Below are 19,902 nucleotides of genomic sequence, written 5' to 3'. Positions count from 1 at the left end.
TTCCTTTTATAATTCCTATCTGTATTGGTATTCTCTATTTGATGTGATATTGTCATTGTACCTTCCTTTCTTTCTTTAATCATGATTTCTTTTGATTCTTTGAACATATTTATCATAAGAGATACTCTGAAATCTTTGTTAAATCTGACATCTGGTTGTTCTCATAGGCAATTTCTGTTGTCTTCTTTTTTCCCCTGATTTATGGGTTGGCCTTTTGCATTTCTCTGCATGTCTCATAATTTTTTGTAGAAAATTAGACATTTTAGATCACACTATAGAAACTCTGTGTACTAGTTCTCCTGCCCTCCTCTCCCCGCCGCCAGGCTTGTTATTGTCATGTGCTTGTTTGTTTACTGAGTGTAGATTACTTTAGTGAAGTCAATTCTTACCTGCTCTCCACTCCCACTCCCATCTCCCTGCCCAGTCTGAAGTCTCAAATATAGCCCCTCAGGAAGTGCAGCCCTGTGAATGGCCAGTTACCTTGCGAAGGCAGTGGTTTTGTCAGAGTTATTCTTTGTTAAGTGTTCCCACCCAGCTGCTAAGCTCTACTGATTGCCAACTGGTTGCTCTATGTTTTCAACAATGACTTGGGGCATAAATTGCCCCATAAACTGATCCAATTGAATTTGAGCTCCTTCAAAGGAACATCTTTTGATGTCAGTGTCTGAGATTTGTTCTGACCCTGGGAGGGCTCTTCTCTGCAGTTTCTTTCCCTATTTCTCTCTGTTAATCTAGCCAGTTTACAGTTTAGCTCATATCTCTAATGAACCCACCAATTTCCTTGTAATTACTTTTTGCCACAATCTCCATCATTTTGGAAGCATCTTAAGCTTTGATATGTCCACACAATACTGCAAATGAATCAGCTCCTTTGGGAAGAGATTTGGAGCCTTTTTTATGATTTGCTTCTCCTACCAGGAAAAGTCTCTGAGCCAGAGTTCTGGATCTGGGGGTAGAATAAAAGCATACTTCTCTCTCTCAGTGACACTTGGTAGAGGTGGAGCAGTAGCCGTATGTTTCTTCAGCTTGCCTCTCCAAGCATAAAACCTCCACCTTATGAGTGGGCAAAGGTGATCAGGGCCCTATTCTCAGTGGCACCAAGCCCAAGATAAGAACTCCATCTCATGAGTGGGGTTGGCCAGAAAGGAGTCCCCAGCTCTCAACTACACATGCCTGGAATCATGCGTTAGCAACAGGTAGCTGGGGACAGTATGAGAAATGCTAAACTCCTGCCTCTCCTGGGAAAACAGTCCCTCCAACTGGGAGGTGAGGAGAGACAGAGCCCTGTGTTCTTAGTTATTTCAGTCTAAGTAGAGTTTCCATCTTACTGGGGTGGGAGGGACTGGGTCTTGATTCAAATGCTGCACTTCCTTGCTGTTCTTACTGGGTTTTAGTAGATTTTCTGGAATAAATGTCTCTTCATCTTCATTTGCTGTATGCCCTTAGGACCACTTACAAGACTTTCAATGGTTTATTTTTTTGCACATTTGCAGATATCTTCACACTGTAATGCCAGACAGATGTAAAATCCACAATAGGTTCGTAACATTGAATCTTTCATATTATGCACACTTAACCTTTTAAATGCAGTAAGAAGTACTAGTAAATTTCTACAAGTCATCCCCTATTTGGAGTCTGTCTGAATTTTCAGTTTCAACTAAAGTATAGATGTCAGCAAAAGAAATACTTTGCCACTTGCAAATTAATTTCTCTTCTAAGAGTCAAATCCAAAGTGATAATTCATACACTTGAACTGGGCATAAGAATACAATATATTTCATCAAAAATGCTATAGCAAATTACATTTTTAATTGGCTCCTACTGAGTTGGCAAAAGCAAATGAATCATCTACACTAGGGTTGGACTATTGCCCATAAAGTTATGATTACAAATGCCTTGAAACTATAATTATTAATATATCAACATCTAGAATGTTACATATATCATCTACTTAGTTCAAATACATTATAACTGATATCCATATTTAAGGTTAATATGTGAAAATATTTTAAAACATTTTTAACCTTACCATATTAGGATCATAACCTAGAGAAAACAGGTGTGGCTTTTCTTGTAAAATTGCTTCTTTCCATTTTTCATCAGATACCAAACCAATGTACCAGTCACTTTCATATTCTTCAAGGCAGTTAAACAGCTCTTTAAAGTCTTCTATTGGACCTAAACTTGCTTTATCAATCATTAGTTTCAGAGTATACCTAAAAAATGGAGAACCAAAGAATTTTAGAATTTTTAAAATCAACTTTATAAGATGAAACAGATTTTGTTCAATCTATATTTTTAAGATATTGAACTGAAATCATAAATATTTTAGATAAAAAGTTGAGGGAGAAATGATGCAGTTAAAGTGAAGAAATTCAGTAAGCCATATGAATAGGTTCTCCACATAAACAAAATAAAAAGAAGTACAAATTAAAGTGTATTCCTGATATAATCACTATACATACTATGCATTTTTTCCATTTTTAAGAAAGGGATGTTTTTTTAAAAAATCAGAAATAAAAGAGTAAGTCATCTTCTTGGTCATTTAAAAAATCAACATTTTTCTGCCAATGTTACAACTTGTACATAATGAAAATGAGTTACCTGAAAGCTTTCAGTGCTAGTTGGAACAGTTCTGGTTTTTCTGTGAGCCAATCCAAGGCCACAGACCAAGGCAAAACACCACTGTAAACTCTCAATATATGGCCAGGACTAGGAGCCGTATTGTCTATTCCAAATAAACTAAAATAACAAGTCATAACTGTACGAACATATAAGTCTTTTAAAACTTTGTCCTTTGCAATTTCTTCCAGTACATTTGAGGCCTTTTCCTCTGAATGAAAACATTCCAACTGCCTTAAAACAAACTGGTACCAGTCTTCCGGAAATAACAAGCTCATCTCCTTCATTTTGGAATTAGGCATACAATTAGACCTCCACTCTTCAGGTAAGCTTAATAAGTGAGAATGTGAACAACTGAACTTCATGAGAGGGATATATGCCATGTCTTGTTTTCCTTTGTCAATAGCCGGGTATCCCAGTAAAACTGCTTTGTAAAGATTGTTTTCAGGAATTGAAAGATGATCATCAGTGCTCTGTGATTCTACTGATCCTGGAATCGGCAAATTTGTACCTGGCAAATCTTTCAACTGATCTTTTTCTTCTTTTCCTTTTTTGATAGTTGGCTCATCATCAAAAATATTATCATCATCAGACCAGTCATCAAGAGTTTCTGAATTTAAACTACCTGTGTCTTCTGGTGATTTGGAATGTGGTGAAGTGTTTAAGGCAGGCAAGGTTATTAGAGGTGCTTTCCCTTTATTTTCAGTTTTGTGAACATCCTGCTGCATGCTGGGCCTTTTAGAGCAGTATTGAATGAATATCCACACAAGTACTTTAACAAGGTCACTTTTAAATTCTTTCAAGTTTTCGTGAGAATCGATTATGCCAGATAGGACATTCCTGGCATCAGAATACAGTTTCACAGGCAAAACAGTACAGGGTGTCAAGACATTTCCAAAGTGTTCATTAAGGGAACATACTTTTGTGTATTCTTCTTGCTCAAAAGCACCTTCAAAAACTTCATCAACTCTTCGAGCTTCAGCGGTATGACAGGATGTTTCTTGCAATTCTAATCCCTTAAAATGAAATAAAAAGTACTTGAGTTTGTGAGTATTTATTACACAGAGAACAGCAAGTAGTGTTGTAGATGTCCATAAATTCTTATCATAAAATATAGAAAATAACAAAAAAATTACTTTAACTCAAGAGTTACACCTTAACTTAATGCATTTAATACATTCATTGTTGAATAGAGAGATTAAAAATCCTACAACTATTTTAAAAGAAATTATAGAAATTCCACTAGAAATTGGGCAAACAAATTTATTGAGTATGAACATAATTTTAAAAGACTATATCCATACTCAAGACTAAATCACACATTAAAAACTTTTAAATTATAATTCTGGGGGAGAAAAAAGCAAAATTGGAAATACACAATATGTATAGAGTTTTGTACCCTTTCTACCCCACTTTATCTGCAATTAAGAGCATTGTTCTACTGTACAACTGTACCATAATTTATCTAACCATTCTCCTGTTCTAGTTTTTTATTTTATAACAACATAATAATGATACAGACTTATTTATTTAATTACTACCTGTCTCCTTCAATTACAATATAAACTCCATAAGGCAGCTTTCTTTTGGTTACTACTATATCCCCACTGCCTAAACCAGGACCTGGTACAAAGTGAGTATGCAACAAATATATGTTGAGCTAATGAATATTATGAACAAGTTCTTACATATATTTTAAATACATTTTGATTATTTCCTTAGAAGAAATCACTTGAAGAGAAAGTACCAGCTCACTGTTTACTATTATTATTATTGCTGCTTATTTATTTATATATTTCTACAAAACTACCAGTGGCTTTAGAACCTGTTTTTAAGTCGTGGTTCCACCAGGTTCTTGCACACAACTTGAATAGGTCAGTTACCATCTCTGAGATTCCTTTTACCTCTCTTTCAAAGAAATATAATCCTAGCACATTGGGTTGTGAAAATTAAATTGAGCAAGTTTTATAAAACTAAAGTGTTATATAAATATTAGTAGATGGCATAGCTTAAGCCAGCTTGTGTCAAAACAAACAAAACTCAAAAAACACTGCCACCAAAAAGTATATTTTTAAACCACATGTCACCGAGCACAAAAGGCCAATAAGACCCACAGTATTATGTATTATTAAACCATACCATTTTTTAAACGGAATAGAATTAAGCAACAAAATGTCTTTGATATTTTTCATGATTTTTTGTCTTTTCATGCTTGTACAGGTTAGACTAGAGCAGAAGTTCCCAAACTTTAGGTGAGTCAATCATGTGGAGCATTCCTTAAAACACAGATTGCTGGTCCTACCTGTAGAGCTTATGATTCAAGAGATTCAAGGTAGGGCTCAAGAGTTTCCATTTGTAACAAGTTCCCAGGAGAGGTTAATATTACTAGTTTACAGATTGCATTTTGAGAAACACTGGACTAAAGGGACAGTTTTTTATTCACCAGCAATTTTATCCAATGTGTGCTAAAAACGAAAAATTCACTCATTCACTATCCATTCAAAAAATTTTTATTAAAGGTCTATTCTATGTCAGACACTATTCCAGGGGCTTAGGATATATTCCCAAATAAGAATAAAAGATCCCCGCCCTCGTGACATTTATGTTAGAGAGTTAAGAATATGGGCAACCAACAATAAAACTAAATACATAGCTTGTTAAAATTACATAGTTTGTTAGAAGGTGTAAGTCCTATAAAAATAAGGAAAAAGTAAAGGCAAGGGGATTGTGTAGTGGATTGAATGTCCCCCCGCAGACTCTCTGAAGCTTGAATTGTATCCCCCAAGTTTTATGTATTAGAAAGTTGGCCCCCACTGTGACTGTGGGAAATCCTATTACAGTAATTGAAAGGTGGAGCCTTGAAGAGGTGATTAGATCGTAGGTCTGTGCAGTAGTGAATGGATTAATAATGATGGTCATGGGTGTGGTTCTGAGGACTTTAAAAGAAGAGAGAAGAGAGTCTGTCTCTTTCTGCTCTCTCTGCTTCTGCCATCTCTCAATGTGACACCCCTAGGTCACTACTGCCACCACCAAGACCACCACCAGATGTGTTCCTTGAACTTTGGACTTTCCAGCCTCAGAAACTGTAAGCAATAAATTTCATTTTCTTTATAAATCACCCAGTTCTGTGTATTTTGTTATAAACAACAGAAATGGACTAATACAGATTGGGAATACTGGGAGGAGAGTGGAAGTGTAATTTTAAATATGATGGTCATAGGAGACCTCATTGAGAAGGTGACAATTGAGCCAAGACCTGAAGATGGTAAGGGAGTTAGTTTTATGATTAGAGGAAGGAACTGAGTGTTCCAGGCACAGGAAGTATGCTGGAATAGAGTGAGAGGGTTAAAGTAATAGATGAGGCCAAAGAAGGAACAGAGAGCCTTAACATTTAGGGCTGTGTTTTTACTCCAAATGGGAAGAAGGGATTCACCACAGGGTACTGAGTAAAGAAATGACATGATCTGACTTAGTTTTTAAAGATCATTCTGGTTGACAACAGACTGTGTACTGGGAAACAGATGAAGTAGGGAGAACAATTAGGAGGCTATTGCAGTTATCTAGGTAAGAGAGGAAGGTGGCTGGGAACAAGGTAGTAAAATGTGATGGGACACAGGATATGGTTTAACAGTAAGGCTAACAAAATTTCTTGCTGGACTGCATGTGGAGTGTATAAAAGGGGTCAAATACGACTCTAGTGTTATTGGCCTGAGCAGAAGGATAGAGTTGTCATAAAAGACTGCTAGGCTCTGGGGTACTCTGATGTTAAGAGGGCAAGGAAAAGAGAAGGAACCATCAAAGGAGACTCAGAAGGAGTGAACTAAGTGAAGAGAAGAGATCAGCTGTATCCAGGCTGCTGACAGGTCAAGTAAGATTGGGTCTGAGAGTTGATCATTAGTTTTAGCAACGTGAAAGGCATATGAGAGCAGTTTGTGGTGGAGTAAAGGGGTCAAAAACCGAGAGTAAGTTGAAAATAAAATGGGAAAAAAGGAACTGGAGGTTTAATAATGAAGAACTCAAAGGCATTCTGCTCTTAAAGGAGAGAAACAGGGTGTAGCAGATAGGGGAAGTATGGGTTAGAAGATGGTTTTTGTTAACTTGAGAATGCTTATATGATATAGGAGTTAAACAAAATATTACTGGTTCACACTTTTGAGATGTTCAGCTAGACAGAGATTAAAAAAAAAAAAAGAGGACTGAAAGAAAAGGGAGAAGGTATACTTTGTTACCATGTTCTATTATACAACTAACACTAGTCCACCTATCAATATGTGGTTACTGAAATAAATTTTTTTTTTCCTTTTGACCAGTAAGGGGATTGCAACCCTTGGCTCAGTGTTGTCTGCACCACGCTCAGCCAGTGAGCACACAGGCCATCCCTATATAGGATCTGAACCCGTGGCCTTGGCGCTACCAGCACCGTACTCTCTCGAGTGAGCCATGGGGCCAGCCCTGAAATAAACTTTTAAAATCCCTATGTGTTTTCACAGCTAAATAAAAAGATATTCTTCTTTCAAACTGAGCTGTTAAGTGCTTGATGTGTACATAACAGGTAAAATTTTACACACATACTATAAAAATACTAGAGAGGTTTCAAATGCACACTGACCTTAATGTTAATACAGCAATAAGTATACCCATGTTCTAGAATCATGACCCATATCAAACGATCCTGAAAACGTCCCAAATAATGAGACCCAGGTAAGAGGAGACCTAAAACAAATTAGAAATAAAAAATCATTTTTCAATCTTGTTTTATTTTGCCACGTGAATCTTCAAAATTGATAACATATCTAGAACTAATTTGAGATTCCTTCTACCCTCTCATTAGGTCAAGAATATCCACTGCATATCAGGAAGCATTATATTAAGCTCTTTACATGAGCAGTTGGAAGAGACGATCTATAGGTGATAATACATAAAAATTCAAGGATAAATTTTCCAGAAAAACAACAAATTAGAGACTGTCTAAAATCTTACATACATGTTAAGTATATTAGGAAAAGTACTAAATATATAAAAGCCAATTTTGCATGATTGATTTAAAACATTCTGAACATTTTTATATATACTCATATGAATATATAACGTTTTGTAGTTTAAAAAATTTACATAAAATGCTACCACACTGAACAAATGCTTTTAAAACTTAGCTTTTCTCCCAACACTATACCTCTGAGATTTACCCATGTCAACTGTAAATAGCTCAAGTTCATTCACTTTAAGTGCACTTGAGATTTCACTGTATGAATATAATTGAATTTGAGTATTAATTCCCGTTGATAAACATTTCAGATGTTTCCAATTTTTTGCTACTATAAGTAGTGCTGCAGAAATTATCTTTGTGCAATTCTGCTTGTACAACGCTCTGTGCAGAAAAGAATTAACATAGCAGGACTGACTGCTATCCTTCCAAAGGCTTTATAAGGTTCACCCTTGGCTGGCATCTGGGAACCCTAATTAATAAGTCTCTCATTGTGCCTAACTGTGCAAACAATATATTGAACATCTGCTTTCCTTTTGGGAGTCTGGAATACTGGTAGGTATATAATGAACACTTGCTTTCCTTTTGGGAGTCTGGAATACTGGTAGGTATATACTGAACACTTGCTTTCCTTTTGGGAGTCTGTAATATTGGTACATGTTAGGCAATGTCTACACAAACAGCCCACAATAAAAGCCCTGAGCACTGAGTCTCAAATGAGCTTCTCTGGCAGTTAACATATCACACATGTCACAACTCATTGCTGAAGAATTAAACATGTTCTGTGTGACTCCATGGGGAGGGAGACGATTCCTGGAACCTTGCACCTGGTCTCCTTGACCTTATGTGACTTTGCCCTTTACTTATTTTGCTCTGCATCCTTTTGCTGTAATAAATCTTAGCTGTGAACTCTCCTAGTCAATCACTGAACCTGGGGGTGGTCCTGAGGACTCCCAAAATACATGTACTACAGTTTCTCTAAAATTGGGATCACAGAATCTAAAATTGGAATCTCTCAGCGATGGGATATGTACACCTTTACTTCAGACTACCAGTTTATCCTTCAAGGTGGTTGTACAAATTTATATTCCCTTATATCAGGGTATGGGAGTTCTTGTTCCCTGCACCCTAACCAATACATGGTATTGTCAAACTTTTTACATTTTTGCCCATCAGATATATGTGAAATGTTATCTTATTGCCCCCACCACTCCCACCCAGGAAATGCTTTATAAGACATGTCTTGGTTGAGTACAACTGATCTGATAATAATGTATAATTTCTACCTCATTACTATTTCAGATGTGAGTTTAAGCCTACAGGTGTTTTAAAAGTAGCATAGCATTATGTAACAAAAATTTATTAAAACTGGATAAAAATATTAAAAATGTAGAACATGTCCCGTAAAAAGGGGAAATGATCATAATAAACAATTTGTACTACAATGATAATTTTTTCCTCAATTATTGCACATAATAGATAATTAGAAAAATTCAAACCAAGTAAACATTTTATTAAAATTCTAATCTTAAATTGTTACTCCGCCTAGAATCAGTTTGCTAGGAAGTCATCTGTCATTTACAAAACAAGTTTCAGGGACTAAAGCATTTAGAAGGAGATAACACATTACTGTCATTAGCTTGTACCTTATCTAAAACCAACCCTGAGAAGTACAATATAGTTGAATTTGAGTTTAGTGTATGATGAAAGCATTACAACTCATAAAATTTGTTCATTCACATCAAAAATCTATTTTCCTACTAATATCTGCATAGCACTTCACTTTGGGAGGCTACCCTACAGATCACACTATCCAAAGCTTTTATGTTATCTTGCCCAGTAACCTTGTCAGATTGATTAAGTCTTTACACAATAACTAGTAAGGCATGAATAAACACCCTTATGCTCTTCAATCTGATATTATGTAAAGCTGGTTTCACTCTTTGTGGATCTAAGCTATTGCACTACTCAACATGAACACATTATAAACTCATGGAAATCTTCGTGGGGAATGGTGCTTTCATGTTTCAATGATGGTGCTGCAACCTGAATTTACTCAAAAAATTGTTTTTTAAAAATTGTCAAGTCACCTTAATAAAACTTTTAAAACTTTCCCTGAGTATTTTTATTTTATAACTTTATTTATCTCAAAACAAGGAGCAAGAGATAAAATTCTATTTCATATTTAGTCTTTCGGCCTACACATCAAAGTATTGAAACCTGTTTTATGGTTGAATCTCAAGACCGTTTTTCTATCATGTTCTTTTTTTTTGTACTTAAATACATTTGTGAGGATTTCTGAAGCATAACCCATCTACATACCTAAACTTCCAGCTGCCATTGCAGTCTGCAGAGCAGCAGTCAACCTGGGGACCATCTGGTAGTAGTACACTGTATCTGCACACACACAGGCTGTGGTGCCCACTGCTCCTGGCCAACTCTGAATAGGTCGGGGAAACCCCACCAAAAACACAGGAAGGGTGAAGAGGGGTAGCAAGGGAGAAGAGAGTAGTGTAGAAAAAACTATAATGACCAACAAAAAGGGAAAGAAGGCAATATTGAGTATACATAAAGTGGTAGTTGTTTTTCGATGTTGTTTTTTCTCTGTCCATGATGCCAAAAGAATAGTCACAGCAAACTGCAATTTAGAGATGAACTGAATCAGACGATCACGCATGAAACCAACCTGCAGAGACATAAAATGATTTTTATTTATTCTCAAAGACTTCTCATGAATTTTCAACATCACATAAAGAAAACTATACAATAATTTTACTATTGCTCCAATATTTTTGAGGAAATAGCCCTTATATGTGATTCTTTGTTTTAATTTTCTCCAACCTCACAATTAATAAATGAGACATTTTAAAGTTTGGGCTTTCTTAAAAAAAAGTAACGCTAAAGAGAACCAACAGAGTATTACCTATACTTCAAGGCTGAACAACTCTATGTCAACAAATTAGACAACTGAGATGAAATTCACATGTTCCCAGAAAAACAAAAATTACCAAAACTGGCTCAAGAAGAAATAAGAAATAGACCTATAACAAATGAAGAGATTGATTAGTAATTTAAAAACTACCCACAGAGCAAAGCTGAGGCTAAAATGGCTTCAATACTATAAAATACTACATAGCATAAAGCATATAAGATACATACTGAATACTAAAAAATATTTAAGAATAATCAATACCAATCCTTCAATAACTCTTCCAGAAAACAGAAGAGTATGGAATACTTCCCAACTCATTTTGTGAGGTCAATGCTACCCTGATACCTAAGCCAGACAATGACATCACAAGGGGAGAAAATCACACACACACACACACACACACACACACACACACACACACACACACACACACACACACACACACACACACACACACACACACACACACACACACACACACACACACACACACCCTTATAAATAGAGATGACAGACCAATCCTTCAATAACTCTTCCAGAAAACAGAAGAGTATGGAATACTTCCCAACTCTCACACACACACACACACACACACACACACACACACACACACACACACACACACACACACACACACACACCCTTATAAATAGAGATGACAGACCAATCCTTCAATAACTCTTCCAGAAAACAGAAGAGTATGGAATACTTCCCAACTCATTTTGTGAGGTCAATGCTACCCTGATACCTAAGCCAGACAATGACATCACAAGGGGAGAAAATCACTCACACACACACACACACACACACACACACACACACCCTTATAAATAGAGATGACAGACCAAAATACTGGCCAACTGAATTCTGCAGCAAATAAAAAAGACCAAGTGGGATTTTTTTCTAGGAATGTAAGGTTGGTTTAAGAAGCAAAACGCAATCGACATATTACACCATGTTAATAGATTAAAGGACCCAAACCACATCACCATTTCAATAGACACAGAAAAAGCATATGAAAAACTCCAAAATCCTTCATGATAAAAGCACTTACTAGTAATAGAAGGGAACTTCCTCAACCTCATAAAGCATTAAGGAAAAAATCCTTAGCTGATAGAATATGTAATGGTAAAAAACTGACGTCATATTTAACAGAGAAAGACTGGATCCTTTCCTCATAAGATGTCCACTCTCACCCCTTCTGTTTAACATTATACTGGAGTTCTAGCTATTGCAATTATAGGCAAGAAAAAGAAATGAAAGACATCCAGATTGGAAAGAAAGAAATAAAACTATATTTGCAGATGATACAATCTTGTATACTGAACATCCCAAGAATCCACTGAACATCTATTAGAACTAATAAGAGTTCAGTGAGTTTTCAGGATACATGATTAATATAAAAAAGTCAATTGTACTCTATACTCTAGCAATAAACAAGCCAGCCATGAAATTAAGAAAATAATTACATTTATAATATCACCAAAAAGAATAAAAGACTTAGGAATAAGTTTAATAAAATAAGTGTTGAGAAGTTGAGAGCAGCCCCCTCTGCCTGGAAGCAGGCAGGAGAGCATGCCAGGAGTCCTAAGGCAGGAGCTGAGGGAAGCCCCCTCCGCCCGGGGGCAGGCAAGGGGTACAATGATTACATGACTTCTGTGCAGGTGACCCACCACAGCCACCGCCACAGCCATGGCTACTGCAAAGCAGCAGACACCACAGCAGTAGCTGCAGCTACTGTTCAAGCAGCCCTGCAGACACTCAACTGTACTGACACAGGAGAGTCACCAGCAGAGACCAGAAAAAGAAGAAGACATCTCTCTCCTCAAAGCCCACTTCAGAGTAATAGAAGAAGCAACTGCTCTACCAGATGACCAAACATCAACATAGAGATAGTAGAAATATGGAAACCCAAGAAAATATGACACCACCAAAAGAATACAATGCTTAAATACCAGAACCTATACAGCAGGAAACCCTTGAAATGACTGAAAAGGAATTCCAAGCAACAATCTTGAGGAAATTCATTAAGATATGAGAAGATTCAGTTATACAACATAATGAAAAAAATCCAGGATGTGAAGGAGGAAATTTACAGAGATTAATACTTTTAAAAAATTATGTAGCAGAACTCATGGAACTGAAAGATTCACCCAACAAAATATAAAGCAAAACTGATAGCTTAAGCCGCAGGCTAGAACAAGCAGAAGAAAGAATTTCTGATTATTAAGATAGTCTTTTCAAAATAACCCAGGTGGACCAAAAAAAAAAAAAAAAAAAGAATTTTAAAAAATGAAAAAAGTCTAAAAGAGCTAGCAGACAACATTAAGTGCACAAACATTGAATCACTGGTGTTCCAGAAGGGGAGGAGAAAGGAAAAGGCATGGAAAACCTATTCAACAAAATTATAATAGAAAACTTCCCAGGTATAGGGAGAGACACCAATCTTCAGATCCAGTGGCTCAAAGATCCCCAAACAGATTCAACCCAAGAAGATCCTCTCCAAGACACATTATAGTCAAACTGGAAAAGCTCAAAGACTAAGAAAGAATCTTAAAAGAAGCAAGAGAAAAGTGTCAAGTCACCTATAACGGAGCCACTATCAGACTGAGAGCAGATTTCTCAATAGAAACTACGGGCCAGAAGAAAATGGGATGATATATTCAAAATACTAAAAGAAAAAACTGCCAGCTGAGAATACTATACCCAGGAAGGCTATCCTTCAGAAATGAGGGAAAATAATGTGTTTTCCAGACAAACAAAAACTGCAGAAGTTTACCACCACATGACCAGCCCTACTAGAAATCCTCAAGGAAGTATTGAATCTGGAATCCAAAAAACAATAATCACTACCACAAATACACAAGAAAAAACAAAACCCACTGGTAGAACAAAAATGCAAATGAGAAAGAGAAAGAAACTAAATTGTACCACCACAAAAACCATAATGACACTGTAATGTCCCTGCTTTATTTCTGATTTTAGCAATTTTGGGTTTCTCTCTTTTTTTCTTGGTCAGTCTACATAAAGGTTTGCAAATGTTGATCTTTTTAAAGAATCAACTTTTGGTTTTGTTGATTTTCTCCACTGTTTTTTATTCCCTGTTTCATATATTTCTGTTTTAATCTTTATTTCCCAGCTATATTTGCTTTTGGTTTAGTTTGCTCTACTTTTTCTATTTTCTTAAGGTAGAAGTTCACATCATTGAGATTTTTCTTATTTTTAATATAGGTGTTTACAAGTATAAATTTTTCTCTAACCATTTCATGAGCCCTGCATCCTATAAATTTGGATATGCTGCACTTTGATTTTTATCTCAAAGTACTCTCTAATTTCCCTGTGATATTTCTTTTTACCCATTGTTTATTTAGGAGAGTGTTGTTTAATTTCCACATATTTGTGAATTTTCTAAATTTCCTTCTGTTACTCTGGAGAGAGCATATTTTCTATCATCTTAGTCTTTTTAAATGCATTGACTTGTTTTGTGACAAAAAATTTTTTAAATAATAAATTAGAAAAATAAATAGTATTTCTCACCAAAAAAAAAAAGATCAGAAGAAAGCTTTCATTTAAAATAAAAATGTGGTAGCTTATATCATTAAGAAAAAATATCCTGTACTTCTCTGTTGATTTGTTGCCTAGATGATCTGTCTGCTGTTGACAGAGAGGTTATGATGTCCTCAATTATTACCGTATTGGGGTCTATCTCTCTTTTTAGGTCTAATAGTGTTTGCTTTATATATTTGGGTGCTCCAATATTGGGCAACATATTTATGACTTGTTATATCCTCTTGCTGGACAGATCCCTTTATCATATGATGACCTTACTTGTCTCTTTTTACAGTTTTTGTTTTAAAGTCTATTTTATCCAATAGAAGGATACCTATTCTTGTTCATTTTTGGCTTCCATTTGTGTGGTATATCTTTTTCCCTCCCTTAACTATTAGTCTGTGTGTGTAAGGTGAGGTAATCACTTTTAGGAAGCATATAGTTGGGTCCAGTTTTTTAATCTATTCAGCCAGTCTATGTCTGTTGAGTGGGGAATTCAATCCATTTACATTTAGAGTTGACTATTTTTTCTTGTTAATAGTCAAAACTGGAGACCTAAATATCCATCACCTAATGAATGAATCAATCAAATGCAGTATATCCACACAATGGAATATTATTTGGTACAAAAAAAATTAAGTACTGATATATGCTACAATATGAATGAATCTTTTTTTTTGACCAGGAAGGCGATCGCAACTCTCGGTTCGGAGTCGTTTGCATCACGCTCAGCCAGTGAGCACACCGGCCATCCCTATATAGGATCTGAACCCGTGGCCTCGGCACTACCAGCGCCGCACTCTCCCGAGTGAGCCACGGGGGCCGGCCCACATGAATGAATCTTAAAAACATATAAGTAAAAAAAAAAAACAGATGCAAAAAACCACATACTGCATGAGAAATATCCAGAGTTGGCAAATCCAGAGAGACAGAAAGATTAGTACTTACTGAGGCTGAAGTGGATCATGGGTGGTGGGTGGGAAGGAGAGCAGGAATGAGGACTATTAATGTATAGTTTCTTTTTGGGATGTTGAAAATGTTCTAAAATTAGATTGCGGTGATGGTTGCAAAACTCAATATACAATAGTAAACAACATATGGATGAATTTTATGGTATGTGAAATATCTCAATATCCCAATAAATACCTAAACAAATATCTCAATAAAGCTATTAAAAAATATACTTACCAGTAAGAGTCTGATTCCTGTATCCAGGCTTCTATTCCACCATAAGTCTGTGCCAGAGATCAACAAGGGCACTGCCGATACAATGACTGCCTCCAATAAAGCACTTTCTGTATTCTGCCATATCTGCAGTAAACAAATTATCCACTTTTATTAGGTAGAATTTGATAATATAAGCAAATTGTTAGAGTTAAACAAAATCACAATTAAACTTAGCATTAGGAAAACACTATAAAGTACATATTAGGGTTACCATTCTAAAAGCTCTTGTGAATCCAATGGAGACAGACACAGAGTGCAGCCCTTCTAAGCAACTGTCCAATGAAAGAAATGCTATCATAGCAAAAGGTGACACTAAACAAAACAAGAGATAGATTTAATCAAGGCTAAGTAACTCTTTTTACAATATTTTCTGTCAAATATGAATTTTTTTAGATAGCACATTTAAGAAACTAACTAAAAAAACAAATGAACAAAAGCCAAAACATAAAAGAACAAACACTTGTATGCAGCATAATACCACAAAAATATAGGAATTCCATTAATACTTTTGAACACTTCCTAGATATGGTTTATAACACAAGTTTAGCAGATTTTATCTTCCTACCTAAAGTTAACAAAATCCGTCTGACAACACCAATCTTCATGAGCCTTGTTTGCTTCTCTAAGAATACAGTCACAGTCTGTATATCTTTTGGATAGAAAGGGTTTTGGAAAATCCCAAAGATATAGATGCTTTGAATTTCTCTAAGTATCCACAGTATTATAAGTAATATCATCAAAATATAGCCAACGACAGCCTGGGAACTGTTTTTGGAAACCTGTGAGAAACCAGCAAAGTGATGTAGGAAACTAGTTTCTAAGAGAGCGAAGACTAATACAATGATGTAGAAAAGGCATTCCTTCCATGTAAACTGTTTTTCTGAACCACTGGGTAACGTTCTAGATTTGGTTCCAACTCTGTGTCTGGTCACACTGTGTTTGAGGACAAAACCCATGTCACTTAAGTTAAGACTCTGTAAGAATCCAAGTCCACTCATGAAAAGAACCACACCAACAGTGCTGGGAATGAAATATGATGTTACAGCTGTTCCAGTAGAAATGACAAACATTACTAACAACCTGCAAAAGAAAAAAAAAAGATTTACTTGAAAAGAAAAATGTTCTTTAAGAATTAGTTACATATAACATCAGGATTTAAAAAAAGTTACCGTAGGTGGGTTGACATAGATGATCCTCCAAGGCCAAACTCTAAAACTTGCTCCATTGCCCATAAGAAAAGTGCATCAGGTGGGGGCAGAGTCCCAAGTGCCCACAGAAAGGGTAAAAATATAAACAAGATGTGTAAAATCTGATTGATTTGTTCTAGAGCTGGTATATTTACCATATACCTATAAAAAAGAAAACATTTAAATCATACAAATTAATATATAGATGAGGATCTTTCCAGGAAAAACAAACACCACACAGTAACACACACTGCAAAACAAAAGAACACTTACAGAAAGGTCCTAGTCCCAAATTACAAATGATCAACACATATAAATTGTGACCATTGTCCTTCCCCTATACCAGCAACTACCCCTATTCCATTGTACACAAACTTAGCATTTAGAGAATATATGGATTCAAATGTGCAACGAGGGATGAAGTAATTAAAAGTTATCATCAAAGAGTAATAAAATTGAACGCAGGGATTTATAAAACTGAACTGAGGCTAGAGCAGCAATATTTCTCCCCTAAATGTCTAAACTACATTGGCTGAAGTTCCACTAATGATTCTTTGGAGTTTAAAATTTTATAATTTAAAATTTCAAGTAACTTTGGGAAAGCCAAAGCCTTACTGACACTCATACAATAGCAGCTAACAAAGAGAAAGCTCTTCTTTTCCTACTCTATCTTGTACTGTCCTGCTCCCAGGTCCCAGAATTTAAAGTCAGTACACTTAATATCATAAATCAACAACTTAGGTTATGACTGTTATCTCTGTGGGTTACCTAGAAGTTAACTAGCATTTATAATACTTTCTATTTTGTATAAGCAATAGTATGGATTTGAGAACACAAACTTGTACAATACAATCTCCTCATAAAGTAGGAACTACCTCTTCCTTAAGTGGAGAAACTGATACTTGTTATAGCACTTACCAGTTAAATATAATGCCATTAAACTGTTTCAAATAATAAAAATTTAAAGCATAAGAGGATAAACATTACCAATATACAGTCATCTCTCAATATCACAGGGGATTGGTTCTAGGACCTCCCACAGATAACAAAATCCATGGATGCTCAAGTCCCTGATATAAAATGGCATATTATTTGTGTACAACCTATACACATCCTCCAGCATACTTTACATCATCTCTAGATTACGTATAATACCTAATACAATGTGAATACTATGTAAATAATTGTTATACCACATTGCTTAGGGAATAATGACAAGGAAAATAAGTCTGTACATGTTCAGTACAGACCCAACCATCCTCTGCTCCCCCGCCCCAAATATTTTCCTTCCATAGTTGGCTGAATCTACGGATTCAGAACCACAGATATGGAAGGCTGTCTTCCTGATTTTTTGGAATAAGGCTAACCAAACATCATATCCAGAAACCAACAAAGTCAGAGTACTCATGGAGTTCTAAAGGTAACTTTCAAAAATGGAAACTAAATCTCAAAACTTACAGCATAATTGTACCTGAATACCTGAGCTGGTAGGAATCAAAGTCAAGGAGAAAGAGAACTTTTGCAATAACTACCCACTTAAATGTATGGTGATAGCCCAGAAACAAATGTATAGCAACTATGGATATAATATGACATAGTGTGTTTGCTCACACAGATACCAGGACTATGCCAGTGCATTAGTACTCTGCCTCATAATGTATATACTTTAAATTTTTATAAGCAGAGAATTAATAAACACACAGTTAACAATGTGATGCTAAGTAAGAGAACAATACTTTCTGTAATGTAGTTGGAAAATAAAATTTATTTCATTCTGAGAAGAAAACAGTCAAGTGAAAAAGAAAATCAAACCACACACAAGTCAAAGGAATGTCAATGACAACACTCCTCTTGCAAACATACTCAAAGGTAGGATAATTTGCATAAAAATAATGCTCACTTGGCAAACATTTTACCAAAATTAGATTCTACCCCTAAATCTATTTTTGTTCTCAAATGATGCAATGGCACAGTATTTGTGTAAAAAGATATCGTAAATAGATATAAGTTCACATAACTTAAGTAATCAAACATTGTGATTATTCTCCTGTCCCAAATAGACAATTATTGTGATTAATTCTTTTATGTGGAAAAATGTTTAAATTCTAATATTTCTGATAATGTAACAGAATTTTCTAGGATAAAAAAATCTCAGCCCTTAAGAAAAAAGCTTTGTTTTGAACCTAACAACCAATAAAAATATTTCAAAATCTGCACATTTTCTAAGATCCACATGCCAAGAAAAAAAATGTTTTTTATGGTAGCTAAGACAATGTAAATGAGCAGCACTCATTCAAACAATTACTGAGTCTCTTAGCTAAGCATTGAAGATTTAATGCTTGTCTTTGATAAGATAAACATGCACAGAAAAAGTCATTTAAAAACTATTATTAGACACTGTACTGGGTAGAATAAAGAATGGGAAAAGAGAAAAGATTACTACACTGTGGGGCTCATCTCCTCAGCTTTCTTTTACATCCTCTGAAATAAAACTAAGAAATAATTTGATATATCTGACAATTGTCCAAATTTGAAGAGCACACGCATTCCATACGTCACTTAGTTACATTATCACACCTGCTGTACAAAGATCATCTCAATTCTTTATTATTTTGTTAATCACAAGCTAAAATTTTCTAGAAGTGAAATGGGAGGTAATTTTCCTGCATAAACCTGTTGATTTCTTCTTTAAAAATGGATATGGGGACTGCCTTTGTCTTTTCTTTTAGTCATAGTGAAAACAAAGTCTCTTTATAATGATCAAACTTTAAACATTAAAACTGTATATTAAATCCAACAAAAATTTAGTAAAAAACTTTTTATGCACTTTCATTTAGAAATGAGCAATGCAAAAAGTCAAGGTAACCAAATTAAAACTTAACTGATATTTTTTGAAAAATTAAAGAACCTAGGACATCATTTTAAATGCTAAGGTGTATTACACCAGAAATAAAATTTCTGACTTCAGAAATGGCATAATAAGATAGTAACTCAAGAACTTGTATTCTGAAAATAATCTTAAATCTTTTAAAAGACATCATATGTATGCAGACATTTAAACTCAATTTTACTGCTAACTTTTCAAAATCAAGCATTTAACTGCAATATATTTTACAGTTAATAAATGGAAGTAGTATTAAGAAACCAATTATAAATCAATTTCCAATTGGTTACTTCTCCTCTTACATATTTAATTAGATAAAGAACTACATGGGTATTATATTGTCCACTGGTCCATAAATGTAGCATGAGTAGAAGAGATTAAGAATTAAGGAATAGCAAACCAGACAATCATGAAAAGGTCAGTTTCAGTATACAAACTGAACATTTCTAAATGCCTTATCAGCCCATAAAAAAATGCCATAGACTAGGTACTTAAACAGCAGAAATTTATTTTCTCA

General features: G+C 35.2%; 1 protein-coding gene across 3 annotated transcripts in view; it reads right to left on the bottom strand.

The window, feature by feature from the left end:
- Window positions 1-19,902, bottom strand: part of PCNX4 (pecanex 4) — a 46,913-nt gene that overhangs the window by 7,443 nt on the left and 19,568 nt on the right. For 2 of the 3 annotated variants that reach the window (XM_063089571.1, XM_063089573.1), the window contains exons 3-10: window positions 16,484-16,663; window positions 15,880-16,394; window positions 15,526-15,626; window positions 15,276-15,398; window positions 9,929-10,292; window positions 7,232-7,335; window positions 2,605-3,638; window positions 2,030-2,216 (exon numbers count right to left, since the gene is read on the bottom strand). In XM_063089571.1, the coding sequence (XP_062945641.1) occupies window positions 2,030-2,216; window positions 2,605-3,638; window positions 7,232-7,335; window positions 9,929-10,292; window positions 15,276-15,398; window positions 15,526-15,626; window positions 15,880-16,394; window positions 16,484-16,663 (2,608 nt within the window). Of the gene's footprint in view, window positions 1-1,435; window positions 1,505-2,029; window positions 2,217-2,604; window positions 3,639-7,231; window positions 7,336-9,928; window positions 10,293-15,275; window positions 15,399-15,525; window positions 15,627-15,879; window positions 16,395-16,483; window positions 16,664-19,902 lie in introns of those variants that run through there. The other variant, XM_063089572.1, reaches the window with a different exon arrangement.

Source organism: Cynocephalus volans, chromosome 3, assembly GCF_027409185.1.
Source record: "Cynocephalus volans isolate mCynVol1 chromosome 3, mCynVol1.pri, whole genome shotgun sequence".
Classification (NCBI taxonomy): domain Eukaryota; kingdom Metazoa; phylum Chordata; class Mammalia; order Dermoptera; family Cynocephalidae; genus Cynocephalus; species Cynocephalus volans.
Note: the sequence above shows the minus strand (reverse complement) of the source record. Positions and strands in the feature narration are given on the sequence as shown.